This window comes from Physeter macrocephalus, chromosome 20, assembly GCF_002837175.3.
Source record: "Physeter macrocephalus isolate SW-GA chromosome 20, ASM283717v5, whole genome shotgun sequence".
NCBI classification, from domain to species: Eukaryota; Metazoa; Chordata; class Mammalia; order Artiodactyla; family Physeteridae; genus Physeter; species Physeter macrocephalus.
Window position 1 is genome coordinate 2,383,761 of NC_041233.1, and position 13,730 is coordinate 2,397,490.

General features: G+C 41.4%; 1 protein-coding gene across 6 annotated transcripts in view; it reads right to left on the reverse strand.

Moving 5' to 3' along the window:
• The window catches only part of TTC13 (tetratricopeptide repeat domain 13), a 70,935-nt gene that overhangs the window by 15,082 nt on the left and 42,123 nt on the right, over positions 1-13,730 (reverse strand). For all 6 annotated transcript variants that reach the window (XM_055081446.1, XM_024117080.3, XM_024117082.3 and 3 more), the window contains 7 exons: positions 10,754-10,836; positions 9,128-9,269; positions 8,658-8,832; positions 6,467-6,623; positions 2,819-2,949; positions 1,714-1,846; positions 1,017-1,109 (listed from right to left, as the gene is read on the reverse strand). In XM_055081446.1, the coding sequence (XP_054937421.1) occupies positions 1,017-1,109; positions 1,714-1,846; positions 2,819-2,949; positions 6,467-6,623; positions 8,658-8,832; positions 9,128-9,269; positions 10,754-10,836 (914 nt within the window). The remainder of the gene's footprint in view (positions 1-1,016; positions 1,110-1,713; positions 1,847-2,818; positions 2,950-6,466; positions 6,624-8,657; positions 8,833-9,127; positions 9,270-10,753; positions 10,837-13,730) is intronic.

Below are 13,730 nucleotides of genomic sequence, written 5' to 3' on the forward strand. Positions count from 1 at the left end.
CACGTGACCACCACACTCTTAACACACTACATGGTAGGCTCATAGCTTAGTGAGGTCCATCTTCCTCACTAAGCTACGAGCCTTCTGCAGTGAGAGGCTGTACTTCACGGCTAAATCACCATCATGCTGCACAGCACATGGAGAGTGGCCTTTAGTTAAAGCTAGTTGAGTCTACCTGTGAATGTCACAAATTATTCTGTAAGGAACAGGAATATACAAGTCACAAGGGGAAAGGAAATTTATTTTCTAGGAATTAAAAAAATAAATGTCTTAAGAACATTTCCATTAAACTTAAATGTCAAAATTGTATACTATAATATTTTCTTGTTTCAGGGTTCTGGAATTAGAAGCATTTTAGATGTGACACAACTACCATAGGTGTAAAATTTACCTAGAATTAAATTCAGTGGGTCTGATACTGAAGCTGATACTCTTTAATATTTGCTCATCATGTATCTAGAGGGTGGCTAAGCACAGGAAGGGTCGGTAACGAGGTGAGCACTTCACCCACGCCCCTAACTTGCCAGAGCCTCTGGACAAAACAAAAGCTCTCCAGCTAACCTCGCTCATCCTCCCAGGAAGGCAGCTTAGCACCCAGACAGCGTTTTTCATCCAACCGCCTTGGGTGTTGCAGGGTTGGAAGGGGAAGTCTTTCCCTCACCACAAGAATTCTTTAAGCCACACGATATTATCGGGATCTTATGGTAATGTAATATTCTCCATCTAATTACTTTCTGTGATGTTTTAGGACCCTTTAAAGACTGACATCTAGGCAAAAATCTGGCACTCTAGCCTTCACTTGAGCTCTGCAGCAAAGAGCCTGGAGAAGGGGCACAGCATTTCTTTCTGCAACCAGGCTAGCTCAAAGGAATGCGGGAAGGACCTTGCAGGTGCAGAGCTGATTTGTGTCCAAAAGTCACCGAGGAGGGAGCTACTGGGTTGCTCGTGGTCTCCATGAACTGACGATTTAAAATAAACTCCTATGAGAACAGGAAAGATAAACTGAATGTTCATACCTGATTAAATTGATGTGGTTGTTAAAACCTCTGCTAAGACTTCGTGCTGGCATTTGATCCAACCATAACACTGGCTGGTCTGGGTCAGCAATCCTGTAAAATACAGCTTATTTAAAAATGAAGACCTTATAAAACCTAGAAATGTTCAAAAGCATTCAAAATAAAACATGTAGAGGTCTTTGGAAAAGTCCATTACATCTAAAAGTATGAAACACAAACCTGCAAATTCCAAAAAGATGCTCTAACTGGACCAAGGAAGAAGTCAGTACAGGTTTACTAGTAGAGCAGGATTTTTCTCCTGAAAATGAGTATCAGCGGTTCCCCCTCTAAACTGTAGCTGGTTGGCCAGGCCCACACTTCAAGCATAAGAAGACTGGTGCACTGAAGCTCGTTCAAAGGTACCACAGGTAATGAATGATATGCTCCTCCACAGAGACTGCTTTTTCTACAACACATCACTTAAAAATGTGCTCGGAAGCACGGAAACAATCAATTCCTATTTCATAAATATTCGTCGAGTGTATTTCAAAGAATAATGATGTCAGGAATTTCTGACAAACTTTAGAGAGGAAAACATAACTTACAAGGCCCATTATTAGTAAATAAAATGGGATTCAAAACCTGTGAACTAGAGGAGACTTAACATTTTCTGACAATGATAAGACGACTAGCTTATTTTCACTGAAACATCAGTTACCGTCTCCACTTCACTGCGATGTCAAACATGTCTCTCCACTGCATCAGCCGCGTTTTCCCACTCATTCGAACCTTTGAACTGGTCCACGTACGTTGTACAGCTTGCATGACTTCTAAGGCTGCCAAACCCATGGCTAAAAGAAGGAAATGTGGGGAAAACAGAGTTTGTAGGTACCCTTTAGAGGGAATGATCTTTGCCGACAACTCGGCAAAAGAATCATGAAATCTAAAAAAAAAAAAAAAAAAAATTGGTTCTGATGAATCTAGGGGCCGGACAGGAATAAAGACGCAGACGTAGAGAATGGACCTGAGGACACGGGGAGAGGGAAGGGTGAGCTGGGACGAAGTGAGAGAGTGGCATGGACATATACACACTACCAAATGTAAAACAGATAGCTAGCGTGAAGCAGCCGCATAGCACAGGGAGATCAGCTCTGCGCTTTGTGACCACCTGGGGGGGGGATAGGGAGGGTGGGGGGGAGAGGCAAGAGGGAGGGGATATGGGGATATACGTATGCATATAGCTGATTCACTTTGTTATACAGCAGAAACTAACACAGCATTGTAAAGCAGTTATACTCCAATAGAGATGTTAAAAAAAAATGACAAAAAATTTTAAAGGCAAAAAAAAATGAATAAAAATGAAAATAAATATGAAAATAAACCGGGGGAAAAAAAAGAATCACAAGTATTGGTAATTTAACAGGACCAGAGATGCATTACATGAAGGCCAGACTAAAACTCAACTCTATGAGAGGAAATCGGAGACAACCTCACACTTGTCTCCTCCCAATCCTGAAAGAACTGAGGTTCAAATCCCTCTCACCCTACAGTAAGGAGACAGCTCTGGTGGATGAGCTGTCTGATTTACAGCAAAGACTGAAGACCTACCTTCTACATCTACACCAAGGCAACAGCATAAGAGCCAAAGCTGGAAGCAGCCTTCTCTCAGAACTCAGTGTGAATGAATCTATACATTTCTGCTCTGATCACACGGAGATTTTCAGTAAGCACAACAAATGATTCTTTTCAAAAGTACAACGTGGTTTACCAATCCTCTGCTCCTTTGTCATGAACACTTCCATTTTCAGATAGTTTTAAAATACCTCTGTGTATTCGCTTGTTTGGCAGGAAACCAGGTGTTTCATATTGCATCAGAGATCCCAAACGATCAGCTACACAAATCAGCTCTCGGACCTCGGGCTTATAACTCTCAAAATTCTGATGTAACACATCTCTGGAAGAAACATTACGTACATGATAAAGACTTTTACCACAGATATCTGGTTATCCAATTTCACCTGAAAAGCAGTTGCTTCCTCCACTGGAAAAATAATCAAGGAACTTCTGACCACATAATCCTTACTTCAGTGGTCTGTACCCAACCAGACACAAATTCAAAGAAGGAGTCGTCACGACAGCATGTGCACAGTCGCTGTCACGTGCTTGTTAGTAACGCTGATAACTGGTTTGCAATTCAGAAGACACGTCTGAGCCTTATTTGCTCTGTAAACTTCTCCAGAACACAGGGACTGCCTCTTTTGACAGCCAACCAAACCCGACCCTACGTCCGTGTCCTGCTCCGGCCCCAAGTTATATGATGCCAAGTGTACTTGGGATTGTGTATGTGACTGCTATTGTTTGCCCGCCAACCTGCTGAAAGTTTTCATAACGAAGACCGCAATTCTAAGTTACAGGCTGTGTCAGCGTCCCCAAGGGTTCAGTAATTCACCAGGAGGACTCCCCGACTCTGTGTACAGTTGTACTCGTGGCTCTGAGGATACGGCACAATCGTCAGAGGGAAAAGGCACGTGGGGCGAGGTCCAGAGGAAGCCAGGCGCACTTCCAGGACCCTGGGGAGGCACGTGGCACCAATTCCCCGAGTGAAACGCTCATTGGACACGCTGTGCCCAGGGACTGTACTGGGGGCTGACCACGTGAGCGCCCCTGCCTGGCAGGTACCCTAGGCCCCCAGAGGAGGGCAGGTGTTCAGCATGAACCACACTGTTCATATACATGGCGCAGGTGCTGGGAGCCATTCTTAGCTCTGGGCACTTGGGGGTAGGGGGAGATCCCGAAATCCCTAATTCCCAGACGCCAGCCCAGGGCCAGCCTGGTGAGCAGGCCTCTCCAAGGACAGCCCTTCAGGCCCCCCGCTTTTCTGCACATAAGTATTTCTCTAAAAAGGGGTGCTAGAGAACACACATACCTCTTTGAGCAATCTATTTTGTTTTCATTATTTTGATTATTGAAACTTACAAAAGCATACAACCTCATTACTCAACGAAAGAACTAGAACAATCATGTAACTCTACGTACTTGTATGCCACTTTCCTGTCCTATCCTCCTGCCTCCCAGGAAGAGGTGACTTATCTTGAATTTTGTGTCCACAATTCCCCCTGATGTTCTTCTCTTAAAAAACAGGTTACATATGTATATCCCTAAACAATATATTCTATAGTTTTGCTTATGAGCTCTATGGGAAAAATGATGTGACACTGCAGTGTACCAACTTGCTGTTTTTACTCAACTTTATATTTCAAAATTAGCCCACACTGTTGCCTGGGTCATTTGTTTATACTGCTGTATAATACCCCACTATGTGACGGTATCACATTTATCCATTTTTCTGTTCATGAACATTTGGGATGATTTCGTTTTCAGTTGTGAACAAATAAACTGCTATCAACAGGTCTCCAAGCAGACATGTGCACAGGTACATGGTTCTCTCCTGAATACACACAGGAGCGGAACTTAAAGATTGTATGACGTGCAAATATTCGATTTTACACAATAAGGACAAACTGCTGGCAGAAGTCCATGGAGCAATTTATACCCCAGTATATGAAATTTCCCCTTATCCTCCTTCTTGTCAATACTACTATTATCAGACTTTGTATTGCTAATATTTGTTTACCTAGAGGGTGAAGCATCTCATGTGGGCTTATGTATTTATGAACTGAAGCATCTTTTCATATGTTTGCCATTCATGTTTTCCCCTTGATGAAATTACCTGTTCATGTCTTTTGCACTTTTCTAACTAGCTGTTTGACTTTTATTGGCAGAAACTGCTGGTGTTGAAAGGTTTAGTCAGTCCAATAATTGACCCTAAGTAGGTGATATGACTTTCCTATTTTTAAGATTTTTCTCTTTACCTTAGGTGTTCTCCAGTTACTTATGATGTGTCTGAATGGATTTCTTTTCGTTTACCCTGCTTTAAAAAAAAAAAATATCTACGAATGTATGTGTTTCCTTCGTTCTGGAAAATTCTTAGCCATTATTTCTTCAAATATTGCCTCTCCTCCATTTTCTCCTTCGGGAGTTTCAATTACACATGTGTTAGCCCTTCTTACATTTTACGTATCTTCTCTCTTTCAAGTTTTCTAACTCCTTGACTCTCTGTGCTCTATCTTCCAATTCTGAAATTTTCTCTCAGCTATATCTAATCTGCTTTTTAGCCTGTATACTGAATTCTTCATTTCAATGATTATATTTTCTATTCCTAGAGCTTATTTTTTTGGTCTGCGGCACGTGGGTCTGTGGCATCTGTCTGGTCATTTTTTATAATCTCATGTTTCTTGCTCATGTTTGTGACCTCTTCATAATTTCTTCAAGCATTTCATTTGGAGTTATTGTAGGGTCTGTTTTCAACAATTCCAATATCTGAAGTCCTTAAGGGTCAAAGTCTATTGTTTGTTGCTTCTGTTGATTCTCACAAATGGTTTTGGTCACCTTGATTTTCATTCTCACACTAATGATCTTAATCTGTGGGAATACTTGGGGTACAAATTGGCACTAATTTCTCCCCAGGAAGGATCTGTGTCTGCTTCTGTTGAGATCCTGGGAATGCCTCCAGTATGGGATCACTTTAGCCCTTTGAAGGTCAACAAACCCACCCTGCCATGCCTCAAGGCACTCTACTGGATAGGATACCTTCTTCCTTTAAAATGTGTTTACCATCCATCACTGTAGTTTGAATACCTTCTCTTTTCTTTCTTTTTAGGCATCGAGGGAGCTGATCTTCACAGATTTTTCTTAATTTTTAAGACACTGCTAGACTGCCAGGAATTAATTTCTATTCTAAATCTAATTGTTCTGTAATGGGATAGCCTTTTATAGCATATCCATTTTGCCATATTGCAGCAGTACTGGCCAGTGCTGTAATTTCAAACTTTTAATATGTTAAGAAATTTGTTTTAAGGTAACACGGTAAAGGAATAATGCATATCAAACGCTACCAAGAAGTATAAGCACATTTGAAGTTTGAAGTTACCCCACATTAGCAGGGAATGTCACGCTAAAAGGAAAGATGATGTCCAAAGGTAAGCTAAAAGAAATATTTGCGGACATATCCAATTCAAAAATAAATTCATCAGAAACATGAATAGAAAGCTATTTATTGACCAAGAGATATTATGATGACCTTACAGCTCAGTGTTGAAAAAGAAAAAAAAAATCTTCATTTAAAGCGCTCACTTTGAGAGTAGCATTGACATATATACACCACCAAATGTAAAATGGATGGCTAGTGGGGAGCTGCTGCATAGCACAGGGAGATCAGCTCGATGCTTTGTGACCACCTAGAGGGGTGGGGTAGGGAGGGTGGGAGGGAGACGCAAGAGGGAGGGGATATGGGGATATATGTATACGTATAGCTGATTCACTTCGTTGTACAGTGGAAACTAACACCACGTTGTAAAGCAGTTCTACTCCAATAAAGATGCAAAAAATAAAAAAATAAATAAAGCACTCACTTTATGTGGGGTTGCAGCCCTGGCTGCTCTTCGTAGTCTTCTATGAGGAAAGGCAGATTCTTAGCCCAGTGGTCTTTAAAGCTTCCGGGCAGGTCTGTGTCAATGTTATATTCCGTAAGAGGAGTATCAAGGTGTGCATGAAGATATCGAGAATACTCTGCGGATGGGAAAGGGGATCTGACACACCCGGATATGCCAAAGAGACGGTTTTTATCGCTAACTGTAATTTTTTATAGCCAGTCTGTACAAATACTTCATAACAAACCGTTATTTAATTACAAGGATTCTGGGACTTCCCTCGTGGCGCAGTGGTTAAGAATCCACCTGCCAATGCAGGGGACATGGGTTCGATCCCTGGTCCGGGAAGATCCCACATGCCGCGGAGCAACTAAGCCCGTGCGCCACAACTACTGAACCTGCACTCTAGAGCCCATGAGCCACAACTACTGAGCCCGCGTCCTAGAGCCGGCGAGCCACAACTACTGAGCCCACGCGCCACAACTACTGAAGCCCACGCGCCTAGAGCCCGTGCTCCGCAACAAGAGAAGCCACGGCAATGAGAAGCCCGCGCACCGCAATGAAGAGTAGCCCCGGCTCGCTGCAACTAGAGAAAGCCCGCGCGCAGCAACAAGGACCCAACGCAGCCAAAAATAAATAAATAAATAAATTTATTTTAAAAAATTACAAGAATTCTAAATGGAGACTCCAAATTTTAGCAAGTCACTATTATATGATAACGGAGGTGGCCTGCCGCTGACTTGAGTTACCAGGGTCAAATACAAGCCAGTCAATCGGGGTCCACTTCGTCTAAATTTTAACCACCTTTCCATAAGCAACACCAAAGATCTCACTATTCAATTCCAGAGTCTGGGAATGCAAGTTCAGTGTTAGACAGAGCCTGCTTCCTTCTCAACTAATAGATCTACTGACTACGTATGCGATTTCATCAGCTGACTGACCAACTGCTGCTTATCTCTAGGGAGGCGGCGTAGAAAAAACCAGGATATGGAGTGCCCCCATCTTCAGTCTATAGTTCACAAGTCCAAGTTCTCCTAAACCAGGAAAAAAGAGGGAATTACAATTTAGAGTAAAGAGCTGTGCTGTCGAAAAGGTAGTCCCTAGCCAGCTGGCTATTGACAGCTTAAGGGGTGACTAGTGTGGCTGAGGCGCTGAACTTTAGATTTTACTTAATTTGAATGAATTTCAACTTAAAACTGATATTTTATTCAATTATTAGAAAACTGCCGTATATTTGGAACAACTTACATATATCAGTCTACTTTTACAACTTTAAACTTTATGAAATCTAAGTTCAGATCAAGTATTTCCAATGAAAATTTAGCATCCGAATTGAGATGAACTGTTAGTGTAAAATATATGCCATATTCAAAGACTAGTACCAAAAAATGTAAAATATCCAATAAATAGTGTTTTCATAGTAATTATATATTGAACTAATATTGTGGATGTACCAAGTTAAATACGATAAAATATATTGTTAAAATGAATTCCACCTGTTCGTTTTTACTTTTTTAATGTGGCTACTAGAAATTTTAAATTACACACATGGCTTGTAAATGTTTTCACTGGGACAGTGCTAGTACAGAGAGGGCTAATGATAAAGGAGAGAGAAGGAATAAAAGTAAAGATTTGGGCTTCATATGAAAAACAAAAATGTCTTTATGTATGGCAGAAAAAGGGTAAGATTGACTAATAAAAGGATAACCCAAAGATCTGCTTTCTTCATCTCAATTTAAAGTCTCCAAACTATGTGGGAATTCTGATATGAAGGAATGACAGATCAAAGATACCAAGTCTTTATTTAACAGTAAAAACCTCATAAAATGTTCCCTTTCTGTCATTCCTATATCTCTGGATGAGGTGTGACAAGTCATGGATACCCAGATGATTGTCACATTTAGGTCAAAATATGTTTTTTCGGCATAAGTAAAATTTTTTAACTTTAGAAAGAAAAAATGTGAGGAAGAGGCGAAAAAAAAAAAGCAAAAAAAAAAAAAAGCACTGGACTGGCCTTTAGAAGACATGGGCTCGTCCCTCTAACCCAGATACCACCATTAACCAAGGGGCTGCTCTGAGACTCAACTGCCTGACACGGAACATCAGAGACACAAGCAGTATGACTCCTACTCCAAGCACTCAGGGTCAGTGATTCTGCAGCTGTTTGACTTACCTCGGAGATACTTCACTTTAAGGTACTCTGGGCTGGCCTTCTGGCCTGGGAGAGGGTCATTTAGCATAACTTTAGTTTGTGCTTTTATCCCTTCATAAAACTGTCCCATTGCTACGTGGCTGAGTCCTTTCATGTACTGGCACACCTCGTTGTATGGTTCCAGCTGCAGACACCGCTGAGGCATCAAAGGAGAAAATGCTGTATTAGAATCAATAGTTTAAGGAAACTTTAAAGTACTTTCTTCTTTAATCTGGAATTAGGAAGGTTTTCTCTCCAGGTTAAACCAGACCAAATACATCCTCAGTAAATCAGTCTACAGGACCAGGCCATGGTTTTTTCCTCTTTCTTTTTGTTGAAGTATAAGCACTATTCTTGCCCGCCCTCCCCGCTGACCCCATTCATTTCACTGAACTTTGTTGAAGAATGACGCAGAATTGCAGTTACAGCGCTTCTCACTTACGGATGCTCACCTTGAAGTTCTTAAGGGCTTCCTGCAAGCTGCCATGGTGGTAAAGCATCATTCCCCGAAGCTGGAGGGTCTGCACGTGATTTTGGTTCAGCAACAGAGCCTTTTGAAAGCTCTCGGTGGCTGCTTCAAAATTGCCCAGCTCTCTAGGTATTTAACAATAGTAATGAACATAGTATAGGCATTTCAGTAAACATACAGAATAAGTTATCCTCAGAATTATGGTTCAATCTACAAATACGATACTTTAATGTGGGTGTTTGCTTTTTTATTTTACCGCTTTATAGCTACTTAGCCTTTGACGCATCATACCCTACTTACTTTTTCTAAATCTTACCAGATTATAGGATCACCATAGAGCTCTTGAAATTCTTTGGGGGAAAATTAATTTACTGATTTCCAAAGACAAATGCTTATTCAAATCCCTTTCCCCAACTCATGATCAGCTCCAACCCCTAAAAAAACTTTGTGTAAATTTTAATTATCTGGATAGAAACATATGTTTCTCCTTTGGAAAAAAGTAAGTAGGTTATAATCATACAGAGGTATATCATTGCGAATCAAATTCACAGGCTTATAATTTAATTTTTTCTGTCACTGAAGGTACTTCACTTAAAATCCAGTAAATCATCATCTACTTTAAAATTCTGAAATAAGAAGTATATTTCAGAATTGTGATCATTTCAGAGTGGAAATGGTTATTACTGACCAGCCCTTCCCTCTTTTATATATCAAAATTTTTATAAATAATTGAAGAACCTTCAAAATATCCCATATGTCAACTTTCTATAAATAATGAAGATTTTAAAAATATATATATAACACCCACTTACATTTATACAGCACTTTACTAGGTGCTTTCAAATCTGTTTTCAATTTATATACCCAACAATTTTGTGGGACAGGAAGGATAAATATCATCCCTTAAACCTAGAACAAATCCAAACACACTTTCTCCAAGTTAGTATGAGAGCTTTTCCAACTATGGCATCAGATAAATAAGCTCTTAAATGTAATCCTTCCTGAATAAGGCACCCAACAGGGTTTTACAGGGGATTTCTATTACTGTCTCTCTCTTTCCTAACTTTTATAGTACCTTTATACACGTCAGAATGTTAAAAAATTTTTAAGCCAAAAGTCAGAATAGCTTTGCTGGTCAGGGCAATGCATGTAGTCAGGAAGCCAGGGTCCAGGCACAACTGCTCATACCCTATAGAGATGCATCATAACTGTAACATTTCCATCCCGCAATACTAGGAATCTTCAAACAGATCCTAGTGATGTGGGTATTAACCTTAGTTACTGCCTAAAAAGGCAGCAGCGTCTGTAACTCAGCAGCTTATAATGCCACTATTCAAAGCAACAACCCTTGAAGGACTAACGTTTTCTAGACTAATATATACAGACCGAGGTTGTTTTAAGACACAGTAACAGGCATCACGATATCCTCTTACCCGCGGTTCTTTCTATGTTCCAGAGAAGATCTTAATAAGTATGTGAATGCCTATGTGATTTAGAATGACCATCTCTTTTGGTTAAGAAATGCATTTTTTTTAAAAAAATCACTACTATGTGAGGCTATCCCACTCTACGCCCTCCCTCCTACCCCAACTATTAGTACTTTACTTACCTATAGGCCTGTCCCAGACTTTTATATGCATCAATAAAATCAACTTTCTGCTTCAAAGCTTCTTTGAAGGATTCAATAGCTTCCTGTAAAAAGTATATAGAAAATTATTTCATTTGCTTAACTGTTAAAATTGAGTTTCTCTCAAATCACTAAAGGACATACACACACACACACACACACACACACACATATATATAAAATACATGGTCTCTGAGTACTTTTTTTTAAATAGGAGGACTTAAAAAAAAGAGAGAGGTAGAAAGTACAATAAACTATGAGTCTGGAGGATTTAATTTCAATAGTAAACAAATGGCATTACTATGAACAACAACAGAGCCTTAAGTTGCTCCTTCCAAAATGGGAAAACAGCTTCTCACTGTCTTTTTCATTAGGACTTTGAGTACTGATAACACCTGCATTTTAATCTCATTTCCTTAATTAATAAAAACCCTATGGAACAAAAGCAAGCCTAATAGCTGTGTGAAATGATGCAAAATGATCACAGCTAGCAGCATTTGAAAGTGAACCAACAGAAGAGACAAAAAAAAGCAAGCCCAATGTGAAATTATTTATAGAACAAGAAGAAAGGCTCCCAGGATAGCTACCTGAAGGATTCCCATGATCTACGGGGAAAAAAGAAACCGTAAAATTCAGGAGCAACCTTCAAGTTGGGGGCAGGTGGGCAGGACTCCTGCCAGCGCAGCTCAAGGCGGCGCTACGGGCCCAGAGCTGCACACACTACGCTTTCCGGGGAGCCCTCGGAACCACAGTGCACTTGGCTGCAGGGAGACTCTCTGGGGAAATTGATGATAAAATAAAAATTGGTGATGAAATGTTTCAGAATAAACATCCTAGGCTTACACTGGGATTGAACGTACTTTTCATTATGACTCTATTTATTGTGATTAAAAAAAAATTACGAAGACGTTTCCCACATTTCCCAAGGAAAAGACATATCTTACTTAACGGCTATAACGGCTCACAATCTCTAAGAGCTTTAATTGAGAAAGACTTGACTTTAAAACTTCTGGAATAGATCATTTCAACCTGATTAGAGAATTCAGAGCAGAAAACCACTAAAGATATCAAATGCCTTGCCCATGGTAGGCACTCAATAAATATTTGATGCCCCGGTAGGCACACAAAATAGTTTTGCAAAAGCTATACAATCTTGATTCTTTTCAGAAAGTCATTCAGCCCCTGCTTCTTGATTTTCTCAGAGGGGGCCAGCAGGGCAAGAGGGGCTGGCTTTGAAACTCTTCAAAGGCAATAGTGAGGACAAAATCGCCTCATGAAGGAATGCCACTGAATAGCTACTGTTTGGGTGAAAGATGAGAACGGATAAATTTTAACACCGAAGAAATGTAAACGTGCACTCTTCATCGGGCTTCCTGCTGTGACACAGTCTTGATTTTTTAGGATTTGTACAACTGTACTTTTAATTCAACAAACATGTATTGAGCGCCTACTATGTGCCAGGGATAGCAGGAGGTAAGGGGACACGAAGATGGGTGAGTCATCACCTCTGTACTCTGAGAACTCACAGTGTCATTAGAAAGCCAAGTAGGTCACCAGGTTATGAGAATACAAACGCAGCAGAGATATGAGGAAGAGGTTCTGGGAATAAAGAGAAAGAAACCACTAACTGAGCCTGGGAGACCAGAAGAGGCTGTACAGAGGCGCTGACAACTGAGCTGGGTCGTAAAGAACCAAGGAGTTTGGTAAAGCAAGAGGGCATCTTGGACGGGGCAGGGGGCGCCGCACAGCGGCACAGAGGGCACCGCACAGCGGCACAGCGCTCAGAGACGCTGGGAAAGCCGGAGGGGCAGGAGCGCAGGGGGCACGGGGTCGGGGGGAGTGGGGAAGAGGGAGAGCTGGGGCCAGAAGGAAGGAAGCAACGAGGGCTGGGGGCTCTGAGGAGGCGTGGGACCGCGCAAAATTCACTCTTTGTAAACATGAAAACTGCTGGTAAAAAAGGAGAAGACACGCTGGAGAGGGGAGAGGATGGAGCCCAGCTGGGAGGCGGCTGTGATGGAACAGGCAAGAGATAATGGAAGCACAGACTGAGACAGTGCCTCTGAGGAGAGGGAAAGAAGGGTCACATTCGGGAGAGAGTTTTAAAGGCAAACTAAGAGAGAATTTGGTGGCTGTCTGGGTACGAGGGAGGGATGAGGGAGAAGAGAGGGCAGGAAGAGTGTAGGCTGAGAGCCCGGGTGGAGGGAGGCGTTACGGAACGTTAGGAAGTACGGGCGAGGTCGTGAGTCCACTGGGGAGTGCGACGTCTGGGGTGTCTGTGGACGTCTAGTGGAGATGCCCAGAGGCGGCTGCCGCCCGCTGCACTTACTGCATGCTTGGACGCCGCAGTTCTTCAAAGTCTGATTTCTCTTCAGCTTTTAAGAGTCTTTGGTTTCGGGGTTCCTGTCTAATCACTGCACAGCTCTCTACCTCATTCTGCCAAAGAGGGGACATAGCAGAATCAAGATTTTGAGCCATTGGGAACAAAGAAACTACGTTTGTTGAATCAATCTCTAAGCACATGAACTGGCTCTGAATTTGTTGGCATCGTGAATGCAATCGTCACCGCTTAAGTCACCAGCTTCTTTACTAGCTAAAGGGCAGCCATCACCCTGGAGCTGTTTGGTATACCTGAACAGAACAATCGCAGGCAACTCTCAAAGTAAAGGCTTATAATATACAATTTTTGAAATATCCTTACAACGTGGGTAGAATTCAGTAGAAAAGTTCTTGCTGTTTTACTCCCTAGGAAAATCCAAAATGTCTGATATATCTTCTGAATTGGACAATTGTGAAATCTGTCATGTAATATATCCTAATATATTTCTAATGTATTATATCATAAAGTAAATAAGCCATCACCCGCTTAATTTCTAAACTGCTGTTGACCTGGAGAGACCACCTTTAGGATACAGAGACAGCTCAAACTCATTGGTCCATTTAATACTTCGCCTCTACAGTT